This window comes from Pleurodeles waltl, chromosome 6 (assembly GCF_031143425.1).
Source record: "Pleurodeles waltl isolate 20211129_DDA chromosome 6, aPleWal1.hap1.20221129, whole genome shotgun sequence".
NCBI lineage: Eukaryota > Metazoa > Chordata > Amphibia > Caudata > Salamandridae > Pleurodeles > Pleurodeles waltl.
Genome location: NC_090445.1, coordinates 28,953,176 through 28,974,874, shown reverse-complemented (window position 1 = coordinate 28,974,874; position 21,699 = coordinate 28,953,176). Strand labels below are relative to the sequence as shown.

General features: G+C 46.1%; 1 protein-coding gene across 2 annotated transcripts in view; it reads right to left on the bottom strand.

The window, feature by feature from the left end:
* Positions 1 to 2,990: 2,990 nt before the first annotated feature.
* NTNG2 (netrin G2) overlaps positions 2,991 to 21,699 on the bottom strand; it is a 447,915-nt gene continuing 429,206 nt past the window's right edge. For both annotated transcript variants that reach the window (XM_069237102.1, XM_069237103.1), the window contains 2 exons: positions 8,012 to 8,146; positions 2,991 to 4,545 (listed from right to left, as the gene is read on the bottom strand). In XM_069237102.1, coding sequence (XP_069093203.1) covers positions 4,322 to 4,545; positions 8,012 to 8,146 — 359 coding nt within the window. In that variant the 3' untranslated portion in view covers positions 2,991 to 4,321. The remainder of the gene's footprint in view (positions 4,546 to 8,011; positions 8,147 to 21,699) is intronic.

The window sequence follows — 21,699 nt, the reverse complement described above, 5'->3', positions numbered from 1 at the left end:
AGGAGGGCTGGAGGGAGGAGTTGAGTGCGCAATAAGTGCGCATGTCTGTTTGGCATGCGTACTTTTGCATTTCTCCACCTGGCTGTGTTAAACAGCCAGGTGGAGAAAGTGCACAGGGTCCCACTCCCTGTCTGAGCGCCGAAGCAGGACGCTCACACCAGTGCTTAATTTGTAAATAAAAAGGCGTCGGTGCTCAAAGCCCTCCTCTTAAACTTGCGGCTGCTGCAATTAAATGTGCGAGCACAGAATACTGAGGCAGTGTAATTCTGAAGCCATCTCAGGCCTCATTAATCCATATAAAGCCACTCCCTGCCACTCCAGCTCACTTTTGCAGCTTTCTCCCTTTGTGACGCTTTTTCATGTTTCCCTTCCTCCGTCTTTCCCGTATGGGTCTTTTGCTCGCAGCAAATGCCTGAGGCTGAAGACTAAGCGTTGGCCCTCAAACATAAGTGTCGGTGCTCAGCACCGGAAACAACAAGCACAAATTAAGCACTGGCTCACACCACTCATGAAGCAGCTGTCATGCTGGGGACAACAGTATCATGATTGGCTGGGAGCCTGTGCGCTGCTGGGAAGAGGATGGAGGAGAAGTGAACGTGTCTCCAGAAGAAAAGTGTTTTTTAAAACATTTCTTTTTTTATCTCCCCCCCTCACTTCGCCCAGCTCCCCGCTTCATTGGCAGCTGCCACTGGTTGTAAGCACAGCACAAGTCAAAAGATGGCGGAGGTGAAGAAGGACTGGGACACCAGGAGAGGCAGGGGAACCGCAGTACTGTGGAAAGGATTGCGCAGCGACTGCACGAGGCCACAGAAGGGCGTTGGAATGAGATGTTAAGAAAACCAGACAAAGTGCATACAAGAGGCACTCAAACTAGCAGCTTAAGATCTGGAGAAGAACAACAAAGTGTACAGAGAAGAGGAAACAGAGCCACTCTGCTCTAATGTGAGTAGTGGAGGAGGAGGAAGGGTGTTCTGGCTTCTCTCTCTGACGTCACCGTAGGAGAATATTGTAGCTGTTGGACAGCTGCCCCTAGAACTGAGTGTAAAATATTGGCCTCAGCATCTTGACTTAAAATAACAATAAAATTGACAAGACGAGGTCTAAAGCCCACTAGCTCTTCGAACAAGAACCTGAAAAGCCAATAGGTAGCGTTTACTGCCAAACTGCCAGCCTTTTGGTTTTAACAGTGTTTTTTTGTTTTGCAAAGTATTTGCAAAACTTTATTACAAAATCCATTTTTGTTCCATCAAAAAGCAAACACTGGGCCAGTAGTCTCTGGCACTAAACGAGACTACGGGGAATATTTACAAGCCCCTAGCGCCTCCTTGTGCCAGCCTATCGTCATTTATTTTTACATTAAGCCAGCGTCAAGCACGCCTTTTCCCTGTGCCATATTTACAAAGTGGCGCAATGCAAGCACAGCGCAACTTTCTAACCGCTGGCGCCACATTATGCCTGCGCCAGGCATAATGTATGCAAGAGGGGCGTTCCAGCGATAGGAGGCCCACAAAAATGGAGCAGTGAAATTTGTGAGATTTCACTGAGCCATTATTCCAATAATGTTTTGGGCTAGTGGACCAATGCGCCACGATAGCATAAAAATGTTGATGTTATTGTGCTAACGTGGCATGGTGCACTGTATTGTAAATATGACGTTACCATTGTGACATCTGGGAGCACAGAGGGGGTGCAAGAAAAGTGGTGCATCACAGCTGATGCGCCGCTTTCTTGTAACTATGCCCCTACATTTCTGTAGACGTGCACATTGTGCAAGAGCAGAATGCCGTCACTCACAGTGAAGTTAGCCAATGGCTGGAGGGCTGACTCAGTGCCCCATGCTGGAATGGGCGGAAGCAAAATGTGAATGACACAACAACAGACCAATCAATGATAGGGCTGGATGAAAGCCCCTATCAGTATATATTATGTAATGTAATTTCAATTAAAAGGTCTTGGCTAACGCCAGACCTAATAACAAGGCCCCAAATATTTCAGTGGTAAACGTGAGGACAGGGGGCCTGTGGCCGGAATCAGGCCCAGTTTAAATTCGGGAGCTGTGTTAGTTCTTTCGGTGACAGTATATTGATGTGCCGCCTAACTACGCTGAAATTAGGTGATGGGCCCCAAAAATGACAAGGGCATAAAATGGTTGTTTTTCCTATAGCATCTCGTAGCTCCCATTCTTACTGGGGGAACTGCCAGACCCAGAGTGCAGCAAATTTTCTACAGCTTCCAGGCACTACCTGAAAGGGTGAATAATGCTTGTCTGTCCAAAATGACACCTGGTCTTGGATGAAACCATATATGAGGTTGCATTGCAGAGTCCTAGAACCCCTCAGTCGCAGTGTACAATGTGGAATTCTGAAACCATGCCATCAGAAAGTGCTTGCACTGGCCAGAATACAGACAGCCAAGCTGGGAAATTACTCTCAAGAGCATTTGATATAACTGATATCTCATACTATTAGAGGCTCACATTTCATTGGACATAAAACATTTGCCTCTGGGTTGGAGAACATTGCCATCAGCCACGTATCAGAAATTAAAAGTGTTGCATTGAAGTTACAACTGGAGGTTTACTCAAAGTTTTTCAGAAGAACCAAGTGTAAATACCCTTGTCGCGAGAATGCATTTTTGCTAGTAAAGTCTTTGTTTAGTTTTCTCTGCCTGTGTAGACTTTCTTTAAGGTGACAGAGTATTTCACTATCTGCCATACACCACACTCTGCCATGGTAGGTACCTGTCTTGACTACATACAAGTTTGTCACAGCCTTCATGCTACTGTGTTATATGTTTAAATTTGTACAGACAATTAGGGAAGTCTCTAAAGCCATGGTTGGGTTTGTTGAACTCTGCAGTACCTTGCTTGCAGGCGTGTGTAAGATGTTGGGCAGATGGGTCCAGATCTTACCACAACTACAGGGGCAAACTGCCCCAACTAATGAAAACCAAGGAAAGACACAGCACACAGCATCCATTCAGATTTACATCATTTTTACTGTGGGATTATACACCTTAACAGAATGTCCATGGTAACCATCTCATGACCATCTCCAAACAATACACTGCAACAAAAATAAGTTTATACAGAACAAAAATAAAATAACTCTTTCTATAAGGGACATTACGAGCCATTCTGCGATCATGTCTCATTCTGTACCTGATGGTTTCTCCACCTCGTGTTTACGGTGTGTCCCAGTAGATTGCACATTGAACAAATTAACAAAAATATATATATATGTATATATATATGTATATATATAACTATGGACGCAATGGCTAGCTGTGCAGTTTGTGATATGCCGAAGAGGAACGCAGTCGTAGGCCATCCAAGGAGGAAGTGACGACAGAACAGTCAGAGCCTGTGGGGTCTTGGTGTGGACGAATCCCGATTCTACGCCTTCTGCTCCAACTTGAAAAGCGAAATGAATAGAAATTAAGAATAAAATAAAAACTGCAAGCACATATTTAATTACCCTATTTTTCCTCCCTGTTTGCTTTTGGCAGAGAAACCCGTGTCTCGTAATAAGAAATTTTTGGAGAATCTAATGTGATTCTGCCATTGTGAAGCCGTGCCATCGATTGCTAATCACAGTAAACACCTTACCAGGCCTCAGTGTCTCAGGAAAGACAGGGACTGCATGGCCACCAGGCCCATGACCAACAACCCGCATGGTCAACCATCAGCATGGTCACCAGTTCACATGACCAACAGGCCAAGCGGCCAAGTCTACGTCGCCAACAGACCCATGACCAACAGTCCACATGGACAACCATCCACATGGCCAACAGTACAAGTGGCTAACTCCACATGGCCATCAATTCACATGGCCAACAGTCCAAGTGGCCAACTCTACATGGCCATCAATTCACATGGCCAACAGTCCAAGTGGCCTTCTGTATACAGCCAACATCCACATGGCCAACAGTACAAGTGGCCTACTCTATACAGCCAACATCCACATGGCCAACAGTACAAGCGGCCAACAGTCTGCATGGCCATCTCTACATGGCCAACAGTCCAAGTGGTAAATAGTTTCTCTGGCCAACTCTACATGGCCAACGATCCTGAATCCACAAGGCCAACATTCCAAGTGACCAACTGTCCAAGAAATATTCCACAGGAGGTCTGGGTTTCCATTCCAGGAGTATTAACCAGCTTCAGGTTTTTTGCAAGTGAGCCATCCCATGTAACAAAAAGTACTTTTTTACTTGTCGTCCAGGGCAGTGGCGAAGTTGCATATGGGCCTGGTATCCCTTCTGGGAGTGGCCCTCATGGTCTGTTTTTTCTTCCTTTTGTAATTCCTGCCCTTTTAACAATCTAGAAGTCCTGCAGATGTGATAGCAGAAGGGCCAGGGCACACAGGACGAAGGCAGTCAAGCTAATGTGCATACTGGATGCCACGTCACAATCCTTGTGATGGGAGTCACACTTGGGTTGTTCACAAAGGACCCCCTTGAAGCCAACTGGACAGAGACAGCGCTGGTTCTCGTGGCAAGTTCCGCCATTTTGGCATATCAGGAACTCATCGTCGCACACATTAGCTGCAGAGAAGGGCAAGAGACAGTCAGTTCTGCATATCATAAATAAATACTTTTGTTTCATTGTTCTTTATCAGGACTACGCATGGCGGGGAAGGGATGGTGCCCTTGGCAGGCTACATAAAAAGGTCAGCAGGGCAGCCATCTTCTTTTAGGGAAATCCTGATACGCTGTGTCTAGTTTTCACCCTTCCATTCCCACCCAGAGTTTTTTGAGCAAAAGTAAATGGCCCCAGCTGCAGTCGCGGCTCGCCCTGCGGTAAGGGTGGAGGCGGCGCTTGACATGCAGCAGGAGTGGGGGACGCAAAGCACAACATTACATTTTTTAATAACATTTAAAAAAATAAAAAAACTTACCTTACCGCAGGGCGCTGCTCTGCTCCTCTGGTTCTGCTTGCAGGCACAGGCTTCCAGCCTGCCCTGCAGCCAATCATAACGCTGCTTTCATGCTGCATGAAAGCACCATTAGGATTGGCCAGAGCGCGAGCCTCTGCCTGCTGTCTCCAACCCGGCAACACAGTGCCGGGCTGGAGAAAGCTCAGTGCGCATGTGCGTTTGGCTGGACCAAGATGGCCGGCCAAACATAAATGCGCACTGAGGGGAGTGCTGTTCACTACCCCTCCATCCCTGTCATCACCCGTGGCCCTGCCCCTTTTCCAATAAAATTATAATAAACTTTGTTTATTATCATTTTATTTTAAAGGTTTGCAGCTGCTGGCGGAGGGGGGCACTCCTCCAGCATAGTGGAGGAGCAAACCACTGCCCAGATGGACATTCTGACATGCCCTACAGTTGGATCTCTAGTTAGCATCCATTGCTGGTCCATGAACACTACCCACAAAAGGCACTTCACAGATGCATTCAGCTATGGCTCACACAGACAGATGTGCAGCTGCTACAAACAGATGTTCTCTCACAGCCGTGGGAGGCATTTGTAGATTGCCACAGACATCCATCCACCGCTCACGGACAGATGTTCAGCCATTGCTCAGAAACAGACATTGGGTAGTGGTCCATAGGCAAAGGTTGGACCTTTAATTTTGGGTGGGAAATGTCCCCAGCATGGCTCTGGAGGGCGTGCACCCCTGCTCTGTGTTGATTGGCTGACAGGACACTGTAAGGTTGCTGCTGGTTTTTTATTTTCTCTAAGTGGCCACAACCATTAAGCATGTTCATTAAGAAATATCTCTCTTCAATGGATTGAATCCCCAGAGCTTGGTTCTTAGGTTGAGGGGGCCCTCTAAGTTTGCACCCTCCCCCCCAATTATGTCCCCTGCAGTGTTGCACCAACCTCAACTGTGACTGGGGGTGGTGAGTCTCACTTATTTTTACTTGATGCTTCCTGCGGCCAGATTATCTAGCCCAGGAGGCCAGGTACTCTCTATTGTGGCACCAAAGCTGTGGAACAATCTCCCACTTCACCTATGAAAAAGATTCCAGCTGCTGATGTACAGGAAGGGTTTGCAGACCTGTTTTTTAAATGTAGCGCACAATGTGCTTCAACAATGTTTGCAAGATTGCTCTGCTGTTGTTCCTGCAGCGCCAAGAAACTTGGGTGTATGCAGCTAAAATTGAAAATAAATATTCTGTGAACCCATAAATTGAGACTCAAGGTGTGGCACAGGAAAGGGGGTGAAGCCACGCGGGACGGAGTCATGAGAAGTTGAGTCTGGTATCCAACGTATAGATTTAGGCCCATATTTATACTTTTTAAGCGCCGCATTTGTGGCGTGTTTGACGCAAAATCGGCGCAAAATACAATTGTATTTTGTAAGTTTGTGCTGATTTTGCGTCAGAAAACAATGCAAATGCAGCACTAAAAAAGTATAAATATGGGCCTTAGTTTTTGAAAATCTGCCGCAAAGAAGTTGTCAGCAAGGACAAGTGTGACAGCAAATCTGTTCTGCTTAAATAATTGGTCACAGAAAAGCTGCATTTTAAAATAATCTTCTGGGTTACGACGCCTGCGTCAGAGATGTTTGTGTGTCTAGCAAATGCCAGGGAATAATAATAACGGTGCAATAGTTCTGGTGGTTAATGCACTTGGTGGAGAGATCTGTGTTTTGTCTAGTCACAGCTTTGACTCTTAAGGGCGCACAAAGGGTTAATGGGCCTGGTAAGAAGCTCATTGTGCAACATACAGGCCACAGATCTCTATTTTATGTAGATTGGTTACTGCCTTTGACACACAGACACTTCTACTTTCAGTTAATAGGTTGCAATCCTCCATCCACTAGGTGCATGCCTGAAGACAGACAGACATGGTCCTTAGATGCTCAACCACTACACAAACAGGCAGCTTCCTCCCTCAGACACACATTGAGCCATGTCCCTCACAGACCATCAACCACTATGTGCATGCATGGAAACAGAGATATAGTCATGGCCCACAGATATTCAACCACAGCCAAGAACAGAGGTGCAGCCACAGAAAACAAACATTCATCCACTGTGCACAGAGAGAGCTTCAGCCGCAGACAGGCATTCTGCCACTGTGCTCAGCCATGGCCTATAGGCGGGTCTGAATCCATGACCCACAGACGGATGTTCAGAGACAGCCCACAGATGGATGTGAGACCATAGCCCACAGACAGATGTGCAGCCGTGGTCCAAAAGGTGGATGTGACACAATGACCAACATCCACGTATTCGGTGTCAGTCCACAGACGGATGAAAGTACGACCAGGGTCCAAAGCCCAGAAGTTCGGTGCTAGCCTACAGATCGATGTGGAACGAGTCAGCCCAGTAGCCCCCGCCATTGGCTGGAACTAGAGTGATTATCAGTTAGTGGCCTGTGATGGACAGCCCACAGAGGGACCTCCAGTCAACAGACTTTGATGTTCATAAGCCCTTACTCCACAAGCCCTGGGCTAACGGGCTTTCTTTCAGGCCGTCCTCTGGAGGACAGGGGTTGTCACACATTTTGCTTAATTTATTCCTTTTGCACCCTAAAGGAGCCACTTTCTGAGTCTAACATCCCCTCCCCAGACCCTACAGCAGAGGGACAATTACCCCAGGAAGCTTGCCTGCTCAGGAAGAGCTGCCATGCAAGTGCCACAAACCTCCCCTGCTGGACTGGCACCAAAGGCATGCACAGGAGGGAGTGTATGACACAATGACAGTGCATAAGGAATCTCTTTGTAGAAGGGAACCCTTAAATGCTCCCCATCTGTAGGAGTCACCCCACTAAGATTATAAAGAGGCATGAGAGTGTCCCTACTGACTGGAAACCATGCCCAGAACATCCCTGGCATGGCATAAAATGGAACAGTTCTTGGCTTCTAAAACATGCTCTGGGTGATGGGTTCTGGACCTGTCCTGTACACTGAGGCCCAATTGTATTTTGTAAGTTAGCGCCGATTTTGCGTCAAATAATGACGCGGAAGCGGCGCAAAAAAAGTATAAATATGGACCTGAATTTGTCATGACATCTTAGCGCAAGCCCCTTCCCCAGCCCTAAGGATACTCACGTAGGCAGCCCTGTCTCCAATAGTAGCCAGGCAGGCAGTCATCGCATTTGGGCCCGGTGGCGCCGTCCAAGCATTCGCAGTAGCCGGTGTCATTGCAGCGGTCATGCTTCGAGCCCTTCTGGTTGCAGTTGCATTCTACGGAAGAGCAGAGACAGGAGTGTTCAGACTAAAGCAAAACATTGCAGGACCTACTGTTTAGGCTGCAGCCAGCGCCAGTGTTTCAGAGGTCCATTCCCCCAGCTCTGCCATTTGGACTATTGCACCAATCACGTTGCAGGATCTACCGCATAGGCTGCAGCCAGCATCACTGCATCACTGGTCCATTTTGCAGTTCTTCTGTTCATACTATAGCACAAATCATATTGCAGCAGCAGATCTCAAGTTCATCACAGAAACTTGACTCATCAACACTGCGCCCTCACATGCCATAAGTCCATTCCACCTGAATACAGCATCATCAACAGAAACTGCTCTAGCGGGACAGGAGGACAAAGAGGTAACACCTTTAAGAAGTCTTTGAAAATCCCCCACATTTAGGCATTTGCCATGACTGACTGTGAGTCCATGCTTGAAAGGTGCTACCCGAATTTTGAATAATCCTTCCTCCTGATCTACAGACTGCCTCCAAGCAACACAAAATTTAAGGTTGCCTCACTAGACACATCAAGGAAACTCTGATAAATTGGCACTAATCCAATGCTCAAAGACTTTAGGCCTGAATTATATTCTAGCAGACTGATTACTCCATCACAACGGTACCAGATATCCCGTCAGCCAAAATATAAATCCCATAGGCCCTTTTGTCCCTTTCTAGCTTAGTGTGGAGGGCACTGTGCTAATCCTATTGTACGCTTAAAAACCTTGCTAGAAAAACAGATATTTGAGGTGAGCAGTTCAGAGTGTCGCTAGTGTTGCAGGGTGCTCTATACAGGAGCTGCTCTCCACCTAAACTTGGGAACTACCCAGAGTTCTCTGCTTCTTTTTTTGCATAATGTCTACAGTATTCTAAGCCTGAAAGTGTATTGTTTTGATATATATTTACCAAAAACCAGATCTGTGACTGGGGGTGAGTGTTTGCATTGTTCAGCACTCCGTCCATCATCCTCTTGTGTTGCTAAAGTTGCCCTAAGTGGGAAGGGTATGCCCAGACGTGGGTCCCTTGCTCACTGTGCCACTGGATTCAAGCTAGCCTGGCTGATGAAGGGTGAAACCCTGAAACCGGTCCCAGGATACTTGATTCCGGTCCAGTGAGGACCTGGCTTGGCAGTTTTGGCTGGACTGTTCCCATGAGGAACAGGGTCAAGACTGATTTGCATATGACTGGGTCCAAGCTGGGGTGGCATGGTGAGCAAAAGAACGATGGATTACACACAGATCTGTGACGGGGTGAGTGTTTGCATTGTTCAGCACTCCGTCCATCATCCTTTTGTGTTGCCAAAAACCAGCACAGGCCACTAAGGCTAAAGCCTAAAGTCCTACTTTTATGTCTGGCTTCCTATTTTTTGCTTCTTGATATCTGGTCACCCAAAGAAAAGAACATCTCTCTGACTCTCACTCACGATGCAAAAACGTTCCCGCATAGGTTGTACCCCCCCACTGATCAGCGTGCTACCCGTGTGAGCACCCCACAGAGGGGTACATCAGCACTACATAAATGGTACAATACAGTATTGCACGTCTGCAGCCAGCACCGCTAAAGTAGTCCTTTCCCTGTTTTGTTGCTGCTGCCATAGGGGAGGCTGAGGTGGAGCACCCCGAGGCTGCCTGTAGAGGGGCTTCTCAGGCTGTCTCACTTGGGAGGAGGATATCTCTGCGAACATGGTACTTGGACCTTGCAGGCCTCTGCTGCCCCAACTTTACTCCCATTCCTCACACCCCTGGCCCACTGACACACTCACCCCCTCACCACCTAAAGAGTTTGGGGGTGAGCTGACAGAGACCTGTGCATGGAAGAAGAGGTCCCCCTTCTCTTTTAATGCTGGTACCTTCACTAGAGGGGTATCCAAGCTAGGCCCAGCAGGGTATGATGCATGCAGGACTTTTACCATACACATCAAAGGTGAGCATGCAAGCAGTGAATATAAACAGAGCTCTGAACTCTGACATGTACCCGCCCTCCTGGGCCCACGTAGACACCAGGGGAGTAGCTAGGTCAGTAAGATTGAGTATGTCTGAGCCTCAGATTTTCCAACAATCAGGCTGGCATGTAATGTTTAAAAACATTACACGACAAGCAGGGGGCAGGAGAGGAACTTAAGGGGCAGTGGTAAGGGAGAGGAATCCTGACTGGCAGAAGCACTTAGAGAGAAAACACAATATTTTGTAAAATAACCAATATGTATGAGGACTTCAAACCAGAGAGGGAGAGGGAGAGGGTGTGTGTGTTTTTGTCTGTGTGTGTGAAAATTCCTGCTGGAATCCGACTGGAATCTCACAATACCCGACTGAAAGCACAGGTACCCAACTATTTATCAAAAAATGCATTTATTGGGGGTGTAACACCCCAATCACCCCTTGAAGCTACACCCCTGATGGACACCCAAGGGTATTCTAGGAAGCGTGCTACAATCCAATGGAATATTCCAGAGTCACTGAACATTGACTGGTAGATGGGGTGGGGGAGTTCATATAAACGAAACCCCTCAGCCAAAACCTGAATAGCTTTTGTGTTGTCAAATACGTTTTTCTTGAGAATGGCTGGATGGTTCCCTCCTGTGCAGCCGGCATGTGAATTCAAACCCGCTTGTGGTTTGCATCCCACCCAGGCTGCTGACAGTCTGGGCACGGCCAGCCCAGGTCACCCCTGCCAAGTACCAGGGTCCCAGATGCAGACCTGGGAGCACACACAGGACCCTGCAGTGTGTCACGATATATCTATCACCTCTGCTCATACGGTCTCCAGGTGAGAAGCCTATAACACACTGTAGAAGATACCATGAGCTGGAGATACCTGAGCAGTGTGGGTTGGGTTTCCAGCTTGTGTTTGGCTACTGAATACACCTGATGTGCATGGGGGTGGGAGCTGAAAGCTTCACAGGACACTAGTGGTAGCCTCAGAGGTTCTTTGGGGGTTGCCAGTAAGTACTTGCCACAAAGCCCCACCCTTTCTACGTGGCCCCACTCCCTCATGACTACTAGAAGCAATGGGCTCAAAGCCGCTCCCCTTTAAGCCTGGTGAGATTTACCTCAAACTTGCCAGGTCTGCAGGTATGAAGCCCCCCCACCCATGGGTAACAGCCAGTGCTTAATTTGTGCCGGTGTCTGCTGGCACTTACAGTAATCTATTTTCATGGTGGTCCTGTTTGGTTATTTTTTTTAGCAGAATTCATTAGTGGAGCACTTAACTGTATGTTAAAAACATGACAAAACTAGGATTTGAACCTTCAGTTTAAAGTGAACTGGCCAGCTGTAGTGGGCCCGTGTGAAATACCTTGGGCCCTGACAATTCACTTTTTAATTTTCTTTTTTACAAATTAAGCACTGGTAACACCACTAAAAGAGTGGTAATAGGTGGTGCACTTAAGCCCATACCCCTGAAAACATGAACCCCGAGGTCCAGGACTCCAACGTTTTGAAGTGGGGCTATCTCACCCTTATCTGTCAAGAGGTGCTATGGCAGCGCCCATCCCACGTTCAATATGGCTGCTGTCATGAAACAGCGCGATCAACCATATAACCGTTTGTTTGGTAAACAACATTTGGCTGTGGGTTGAAAATGGTGGTAGAGCTTGAAGAGAATATCATGAATTGTGCACTTCACTCCAAGATGGCTGCCATGTATTCCCTGGATTGTTAGACATCTGAATTAGTGAGAGAATTGAATCTTTGTTCCTATTGGCCAACAAAAGTATAAGCGACTGAAGAGTTGTGGGACATGTGCCTGCTATTCATGGTTTGTTTCCGGCGGAATTTTGAGCTAGCCTACAGCCACGAAAACCATGGCGGTAGGCCCTACCATTGACAGGGAATTCCTTTTCACTGGTAGGAGGCTCACCCCCCCCAAAACACTCCCAGAGTGGTTCATTTCCTGCGACGTGTGAAAAGTTTGGATTACAGGCAGATGCTAGCCAGTGGGAAAGCGCTGGATTCTGCCGTGTTCTCCTGATCGCTGGTGCGGTATTGTGGCCTTTGAACTGTGCGCACGTGGGTGCTTCTCTTACGCACTCACAGTTTGCCAACGCCGGCACCCCAGGGGAGTTCCAAAGTTCAGGAGAGGTGTCGGGTCTCTGCTCCAGAGTGCTTCCATATTTTTGTAATTCCACGCTACAGGAAGTTCTTGGGTGGTTTGTGGTTGCATCTGTGACTCTTTGGGTAACATTTACTGGGCCAACACATATGCACCATACTCTCTGTTCTTCAAGCAATTCAAATTCAAGAGAGGGGACTATAATTAAGTTATAATTTGTTTATCATTATCCTAATTTTGGAATTCAGAGTGATAGGGGTTATAGGAATATTCTGAATGTCGGCTACCAAGTCGGAGGGTGTTCCGTCTTTCATGCTCTCGCCTCAGTGGCTTGGGTGCTGTGTTGCTAACAGCCACTTTGTTTTTATTGCCTGTGTGACATGTGAGAAACTGATTTTCAGGAGGTAATGTTTATGTATATTTATGTTAAGCCTTGGCATCACGAAAAGTGATAATCCTGTATAGTTGTATTGCACTAGGGTATGGTGATTTGTATATTTTGGCATCCTCAACCAAGACATTTAATATAGCAGTTTCCTACCACTATGTTACCTGATGCTTGAATTATGTGACAATGCTGACATATTTTTGATGTGCTTGATTGGCATCTCATTCTGAGTACTATTTTTTTGCCTAACATGGCTCCTTCCCACCTGTACCCACCTTTTGACCCTTCCCCCTGTCTAGCCACTCTGCCCATCTTGGTTAATATATTTTACATTTTAAACTACAGGTTTTTGTTTCTCTTAATCAGGTCTTCTTTGGAAATTGAATTTAACTTCAAGGAAAAAATATATTTTCTGGTGGGGGGCCTACATTGGGATTCCAGAAACTTATATAAGAATGCAGACCCCATGGGTGTGGCCATGCAGACCCCATGGGTGTGGCCTAACAGGATGGGGCAGAATTGTCTCTTTTTATTGGTGAAGGACACAAATTGCAATGCTATGGAAAGACCAGTACTTGGCTCAATCAACTTTTAAATACGTTTACTTGGATCATTCCAGTTTTTTGTTTGATGCTCGCTTTCAGGACTTTGCACTGTAGTTGACTCACAATGCATAGTACTGAAACAACACTTATGGCAGTCACTGGCCACATAGGATGTCCTTTAGATGATGACAGTCCATCACTGCTAGTGCTGATGGATATGATACTGTGCTTCATTCTAGGTTGCTTCAGAGGCTACATAGGTGTCCATGGCATGGCTCTAAAGTGTTTTGCTGAATTTTTACCTAACAGAACCCAGACTGTCAACACTCGCCCTTCTAAATCACGCACCATAGAACTGGACAAAGGAGTGCCCCTGGGCTCCTGCCTTAGCCCCCCCTTCATTTAATATCTAGGTGGCCCCCCCTTGCCAAAACCATTAGAGCTTGTTGTTTTGAACCTCTTTCGTATGCTGATGATACTCAGCTTGTAATCTGATTCGATAAAGATCTGAATAATGTGAAAGTGCGTTTTGCTGCTGGTATGAAAGCCATTGCAGGCTGGATGACAGAAAACTGTCTCCAGCTGAATACCAGCAAAACCGCGATCATGCTACTTGCCATGGCCCAGCAGCTCTGGGCCCCTGACTGGTGTACTTCTGAATTAGGCTCTGCACCCATTCCCAACATGGCAAGTTAAAAACCTGGGTGTGCACCTCCATCAGTCGCTGACTGTGAAAGAACCGGTGGTGGGTAACACTGGCACCTGCTTCTATGTGATTCCACTACTGCGGAGGGTCTTTCCTCTACTTCCACTTACTGTGAGGAAAACCTTGGTCCAAGCTTTGGTTAATAGCCGCTTGGATTATTGTAATGCCCTACTGGCCGCTTGCAATGAGACACTTCTTACTAAACTTCAAGTGGCCCAACATACAGCAGCTCACCTTAGTCCTAATTTCCCCTCTGGGACCGTAGTGGATCCTATTTAGTTTTATTGGGAATCAGGAGTTCGCTTAGCCTCTGGCTTGCAGGCCAGTGCCCCCGTCACCCAGTGACTTTTAACCTACTTAGCTTGCTCTGTCTTAGCACTTTTATTTTATTATTTCTTCCAAGATGGCTGCCATTGTTTATTGTTATAAAAATGCTTTGATAAGCGTTATCAGTGCCGCTCTGTGAAGGCGTCACTATCAGCATCAGAATCAAGTGATGTACTGAGGTATTCACATCAGCTGCCTTTCTCACTTGCGTGAGACAGGAACATAATGTACACTTGTTGGGGATTGTTTACATAATTGCCGCCCCAAGCATGCCTCCTTTTCAATTGTTTGGGAACATACCTGTGTCAGGGGTCCTACAAGATCTGTATAAATACATCTCACATGGACAAGATTATCAGAGGGATTCCTACCAGATGCCATCAACGCTATCTATGCTGCACATCACTTGATGCAGACCCAGCCTTCGTGTCCCCACGGAGTCTGAGCTAGAGACCTCATTCCAAGGTAACAAGGGTTGGAGGCGCTTCTCATGCACATGGTGCTGGCAGATTAGGTTTATTACAGCTACCTCTCTTTAGGTTTGAGATTAGGTTCTCTTTGCTAAGAATTTTACATCTCATGTTTATAGCAAGATGGTGGTTTTTTTTGTATTAACGACTCTCATCTTCACAATTATGCTTCTTTTATTGTTCGTTATCCTAAATCACTGCAGTGCATGCATTTTACCATAGATAATAGTCCTGTCAATAAATATATTGAAAACTTTCCTGCATCTCCCTCATTGCCTGTGTGTGACTGAGACTGATTGCTAACATGACAATAGGGTAACTTCCGTGCCACCACGACTCCCCTGAGGTGTCGCTATCTAGACTCCATGCGTAAGATTGCCAGAAATCACATTTTACTGTTTGGGTTTTTGGTGAGGTACTGTTTATGAGCCGGGAGGGGTGGGCCAACAGTTGTGACTTGTAGGAGTGTCTCAGTCACCTACAAACAAAAGTGCTGTCATCCCTAAACCAGCAGTCTCGCCTAGGAGCGAGAGTTCAACTACGACATGCGCCACCAAAGATGGTGTTTTGGCACTAATTTACGGATACCTGAGTATCTCTGTCTCACACACAAGAGGTACCCGAGGCACCATTAAACGGAGACATCCATGATCTTGGAGATAATCCTCCTCAACTGAACCGGGAGCATCTAACTAGGCTGTAGATTGTTCAAGCTTGAACTCCTGAGAGGACTTTCTCCCCATTTGGTGTTCCATCTCTGCACCGATTATTCAACATGGCTAACGCCATGGTCATTTCAGAAAATGTCAGACATACATTAACACAACATCTAGAAGCCCATGGCTTATCAGATGAGGGCTGGGATGCTGACATAGAAGCTCATAAAGCTTCCCAAACAGAAACATTCTATTCCTGGGTCACCTTTCCCTTAAAAAGATGGCAGAACACAGACATTTCACACATATAAAATAGTGAATGTACTGCAGCAGTACCAACCTTACTAGTATTTAGAGATACCCCTTTCCTACAAAGAACATCAAAATTGATTCAATGGTGCCCTACCACATGTAATGACGGACCGACGTGGCCCATGTTTGCCACATATAAACCACATTCTGGCATACAGGCTATGCAAATAGCTGATGTACGTGCACTTTGTAACGAGCTAGTAAATCTTTACAGACGATTAGTACAATTCGCTATGCGGTCCTTGAATACCGCCCCCAGCACGGGCTGCGCCAGCTGCTCACCAATTGGCCGTTACTGGGATTAACCCACAAACAGTACATTCTATCGTGGGCAAAGCAACCACAGAACCTGAACAAATTCCATTCTGGATAGCTAAAAAAAAAACTAACCAGCTGGAAGCAGTGTTTCCCCATACGGGACTCCAAGATAAACATAGAATTCTCACAATGTGTTTGCCATTCAGAATGGTTCCCTCAGTGGACGACTGCACCACATGGGGTACAGTCTTTGCTGCAATTTACACTACCACGAATGGTACCCCGACACGTGCAAATTTGCAGGCAGTGTTAAAACAAATTCAAAATGAGCAAAGGGCTGCTCCAGCCCTGGATTTGGGGATGAAACTGATGCGTAACTTCAACATAGTCTCCTCAATAATACTCAGTAACATTAAAGGGGAAGTGGCAGTCTTGTATACATGCCAGTAGCTCCGGGAGATTCCACAGGTGGAACAGGCGCGTCAACTACCGAAAATTATTTCCGACATCTATACTATTATAGGGCGGGATAGTTTGGGAGTCAAGCTGAAGAAGCCTGAAATTACTACCCCTAAGGACAGTACCAAACAATCATAAGAGGGTTGTAAGAAACGCAGGATTAACAAAAACAAAATAAAGACAGACGAAGTCAGAGAGCAGACTCTCCACATCCGGAGTCATAACATAACAATATTAATTGCCCAGTGGTACTTTGAAAGGACATATTTTTTTATTTTTTACTCGTGTTTTGATTTTAATAAACTAAAGCCGTGGCCTATACAATTGGGAGACATACTATTAGCAGCCCCCTGATGTAGCAAAGGGTTTTACTCGTTCTGTGTCTATGAGCATTGGAGTGATACAGAAGGCTTTAACAATAAAACTTTGTATGGAGTGACGTCACTGGGGGGCCAAGTGCCCCCAGAGGCAACAACAGCTGGTTTTGGCAGGAATCAGAGCAAGCCTTAATTACACCCGAGGAAATCAACCCCAATGTGAATCACTGGAGGAACTGAAAACCTATTGTAAAGGGTTGGGGGAGCCTGTCTGGGGGTTTCACTGCAGCATATGAAGGAATATTTGTCTAAATAAACACAGATCACCCTCTTGGCATCATCAACCCAGAAGAGAGGAAGTTCCAAAGCCTCCTTGATGGCACTTTGCGTTCTAATTTTGAATTATGATTTGTTTTATGTACACGACATATTAGTGCACATTATCACCTTCTGCTATGCTCAAATTGTAATTAGATTGACCATGTATGATTATCTTGTAATATTACCTATTTTTCCCCTTTTCTCCTCCCCTTTCCACAGTAAATTATATATTTCTTATTAGTTTGAATGACTAATTATGTTATACTTTGTTTATTTTTAATAAACTAATTTTAAAATACGAACAAAACAGACCAAGCACCCCCATGTCTGTGAGAATTTTTTTATCAAGAAAGTTTACCCATTTGGTAACTTAAACACAAACCAGGTGCCTTTGTGTGCAGGGAGTCCAAGGCACAGCATGACATCCAGCAGTAGTACCCCCTTGAGGAATCCGGCAACAACCTCGCCTACTGTTCCAGGGGTCATTTAATCTGCAAACTAGCATTGGCAAAGCCACTGGGTCTGGCCTTGCAATTGCACCATGATATTTATGTAATGATGCAAGCTTATGCAATAGAAATTGAAAAAAACTTCATAAAATGATAAGAGAAATTGACCCAAAAGCCCTGGCACTGAAGTGCATTACTTTTGAAGTGGATGTGGATATGTGATTAGGAAAAAAGTATGCCTCTCCGAGTGTAGGAGGGCCAATGGCTGGAGAGGGCATAATGTGAGTTACAAGTTAGCAGACCAATGGATGGAGAGGGATTCTCAAAAAAGTATGTATATATTTTTATTTATAGTTTTTATTGATCAAAATACTAAAAAGACAGCTAAAGCTGTGTCTAGGCCAGACCTACAGATAGACAGATCAGAAGCCATGTAATATTTGGGTTAATTCATGCTGTTCTGACAAAATATATTCATTATCCAGGAATGGCCCAGGGAAGGCACCGAACACTGTGCCTCTTTCTTACATTGTGCCAAGCCTAGGGTGGCATTCACATTGTCCTGTGCCAGGGACAGTGTGGGCAAGGATTGAGAGGGCAGCCCAGGAGGCGTCTCCGGCTACAGAATCTCAAGAGTCCGAATGGACCAGTCCAGGGTTTTGGACGTTTGTGGAACTTTTACTAAGAGCTCCGTACGTCATGTAGAGGAGGGTAGAAGTTCTATTTTAGTAATATTACAAAAAGTATCTCAATGCACGTATAGCATTTTTGCAAAACAATTTTCCATTTCCAATATGTCTTAAAGAAGCCTCCTTCCAGGACTAAATGGCTTGGCCAGCAGGATAGGTAGAGCAGTATCTGACGGTCCTCTGGGTACCTTCTGGAGTATGGGGAATCCTTTTTGGAGGAAAAGTTGCTCAGAGATAGCACTATTGTTATCCAGGAATCCAGATCCAGATTTAGAATTGCCAGGAAGTGATAAGATCCCTACGACTGACTCCGCCCCACAGAACCTCTGCATCATCTGCTCTGACGTAGGCGCAGGGAAGAGACTGGTGCAAGGGGCTCATCTTGGGTTGGATCCCTGACCCACCTTTGCTTGAGCTCTGTAGGAGACAGAGCTTTGCCATAGCCACTTTCTTGAGCCTTCACACAGCCTGCAAGTGCCCACCTGCCTTGTTCCATATCTGCTGAGCACGTAGCCAAGTACACCACCGTTGTGTCCTTACAGCCAGGTTGGCCAACCCATGTTAAGTTCTGTTTTGAGGCAGTCCACCTTGGTTGGCCTCTGTAGGAGGCAGGGCTTTGACTTAGCCACTTTCCTGAGCCTTTGCACTGCCTGGCAGTGCCTTCCTGCCTTATTCCATACCTACTGAGCGGTTTGCCAAGTACCCCACCTCTGTTTCCTCACAGTTGGGCTGCTCAACGCATGTTGAGTTCTGCTTTGAGGCACTCTCCTAAGGAGAATGCATTTGTTGCATTTGCGGAGGTATTTCTAGGTGGTTTCTAATGATCTTGTCTGTTCCTGGCTGTGCTTCAGGTGTTAAAAGCAAAAAGAACAGATTGACGGACGGAATGCTGTACCAATCAAATATTCACCCCCAGTCACAAATCTGGGTTTAATCCATCATTTTTTTGCTCACCACGCCACCCCAGTTCGGTGTACCAGTCCGGTGTGGTCAGTCTTTTGCTGCTGGCCTCTGTGATTGCCCCTTTGTTGGTGTCCCCTTCAGCTGTTCCTCTGCATTACTTTCTAGCTTACAGTTCCTTTGCTACTGCCTCTGACCGCTTTGCTGTTCCCCTTTCTCAGCAGCGCCTTGAGCTGCTTACCTGAAGCTCCGGTTATGTTGCTCAGCTCACCTCTAAGGTGGCACATGTTCCACTCTGATCACATTAAATCTGCGTGTGTCACGTTTTCAGCGTTGGATTTCAGGCCCATCCCTTCTGTTTGCTGTGTTTAGATTTGGCAGTTTTGTGCCAGGCTTGTGCAAACTTCTTGTAACTTTTGATGGTTTAGGTGCACCTGCCCGCCAGCGTTGCATAACCCACCGTGTTCCTATGCATGGCTCGTGATGCACGCGCCAGGACCTGCATCACCTAATAATTGTTCGTTTTTTTTAATCAAACATCATCAATTGTGGATGTCACTCAGTAATTATTTCTCACGCATTGCAAAAGAACTGGACTTCTGCCCTCCCTCCTAATTATATATCTCTATTCTTGCAAATGCATCATTTGTATCTTCTATGCGCTGTGTACTTTGTTTATTGTTGCACACATATATGTAAGGCTACCACTTCTTTCTATTTTCTACAGTTTCTCTCATCTAGTCTCCTTACTTTCCCCTATATAAAATGGATGCATTGACCTTATACTGACATATTTATTCAACATTAGTAATTTTATTTTTGATGTGAAAAGTTCACTGCTATATCACTAAAGTATGTTTGAGTAGATCATTTCACTATATGGATTAGCAGTGTATTTCCATATTTTTTTGTTTGTTCTTTGCTCAATAAAATATATATTTGTTTTTAAAAATACTTGTGAGGTGTTTGTTAAACTTCTTGTTGCAAACTTTTCCTAAGTTACATCATCGCCTGAGGCTCTCTGAGAGTTCTGCCACTCATGTATCTTGACTTCGAATCATCCGGTACCAGCTGTTGGTTTTTACAGCTCCCTGATCCTCAGTGGGGAAGAGGTGTGGGGTTAATCAATGGAGTGACGATGTATGGAACGATTCTGACTTGTACCCAGTGACAAGTGGAGTAACAGAAACTGAGGAGGCCCCCCTACAAAGTACATGGAGGGTCCCTATCCGTATTCAGTCAGGAGCTCTCAGGCCAGGGTACTGTGCTGAGGGGGCCCCCAGAGCTCACGGTCCCCCCCACACTCCATACGCTGTGGGGTCTATGTTACGCCACTGCCAATGACCGGTGTCCCTCTTGCTTTGCAGCATGCTCCAAGTTGACCCTGTCCACCACACTCTCTGCTTAAGCCGGTGCAGTGCTTAATTTGTAAACAAAAACTTGGTGGTGCCCAAAGCTCTCCTCTGACACTCACAGCTGCTGAAATTAAATGTGCGAGCACGGAATACTGAGGCAGCGTAATCCTGAAGCCACCTCGGGCCTCTTTAATCCCTTTGCAGACACTCCCTGCCCCTTCACCTCACTCTTGCAGCTTTCTGCTTTCTGCTTTCTCCCTTTGCGCACTTTCCTGTTTTTCTCTTCCTATATCTTTCCACTGCTCGCAGTAAATGCCTGAGGCAGAAAAATAAGTGCCAGTGCCCACATTGGAAACCACTGACTCAAATTATGCACTGAGTTGGTGCCACCTTCTTTGTCAAAAGAGATCCATACAGAACTTTGTACCCGCACATATCGCTCCTCAGCTGACAACTGCAATGTCTGGACAGGGAGGTCTGTCCAATCACACTTGGCATTAGGGGCTCAGAAACTCCTGTAACCAGCAGTGTGGGCACCAAGGCACCAAGAAGTGCCCTCAGAGAGTCCGCACTGCCTGTGATTCCATCTGCCGCTGAGTACACATCACCGTCCTGAGTGTCTTGGCAGAGAGTTAAGGCATGGGCAAAGTGGGCTCTGGCCCAGGGCACCCAGGCTTTAAGGGGACTCCGATAGAGCCAGCTCTGTTCTGCAGAGTCTTGCCCTGATGAACTTGAATAATTCTTAAACAGCTGTGCTGAACATACCGTTTTCCTTGAATTTATTTTTAATGCAGGTGATATGTGAGAGCCTATTACAGACATTTTGCAGAGAAATGTTGTGTTTAGGTTTCATGCAACATCCATAAAAAAGGTTTCTTTTAGTTCAAAACAGGGCCTCACATATGAGAAATTGGAAGTAATTATTTGCAGTAATATTAGAGAGCTGCTGCTGTGTTACAATATTAAAAGAATATGTCACTTTCTTTGAATATTATATGTAAACACAAACAGACTTTGGATATGCCAATGCACTGTCAGTGACCTGGACAAGGAGGGAATGTAAGAGCTGAAATTGGATCATAAATTCAAAACTGTTCCGAACAGTGGCCCTAAAATACGTTTTGTCCCGGGCTCCCAAAATCCTTAAGATGCCCCTGTGTCTTGGGTGTGACCCTTCTTCGGTCCCGGTGAAGGCTCTCGGTGCTCGACACTCTGTCCTGGAGCTGCTTCTGTTACTGCCCTATGCTCCATTGCTACTGCCTGTCTTCCCCTGGCCCTTCCGCAGAGCCCCTCTCAGTGTCAACACATCACTATACAGTACTGTAGAGAGCATCTTTATTGAGACACTAT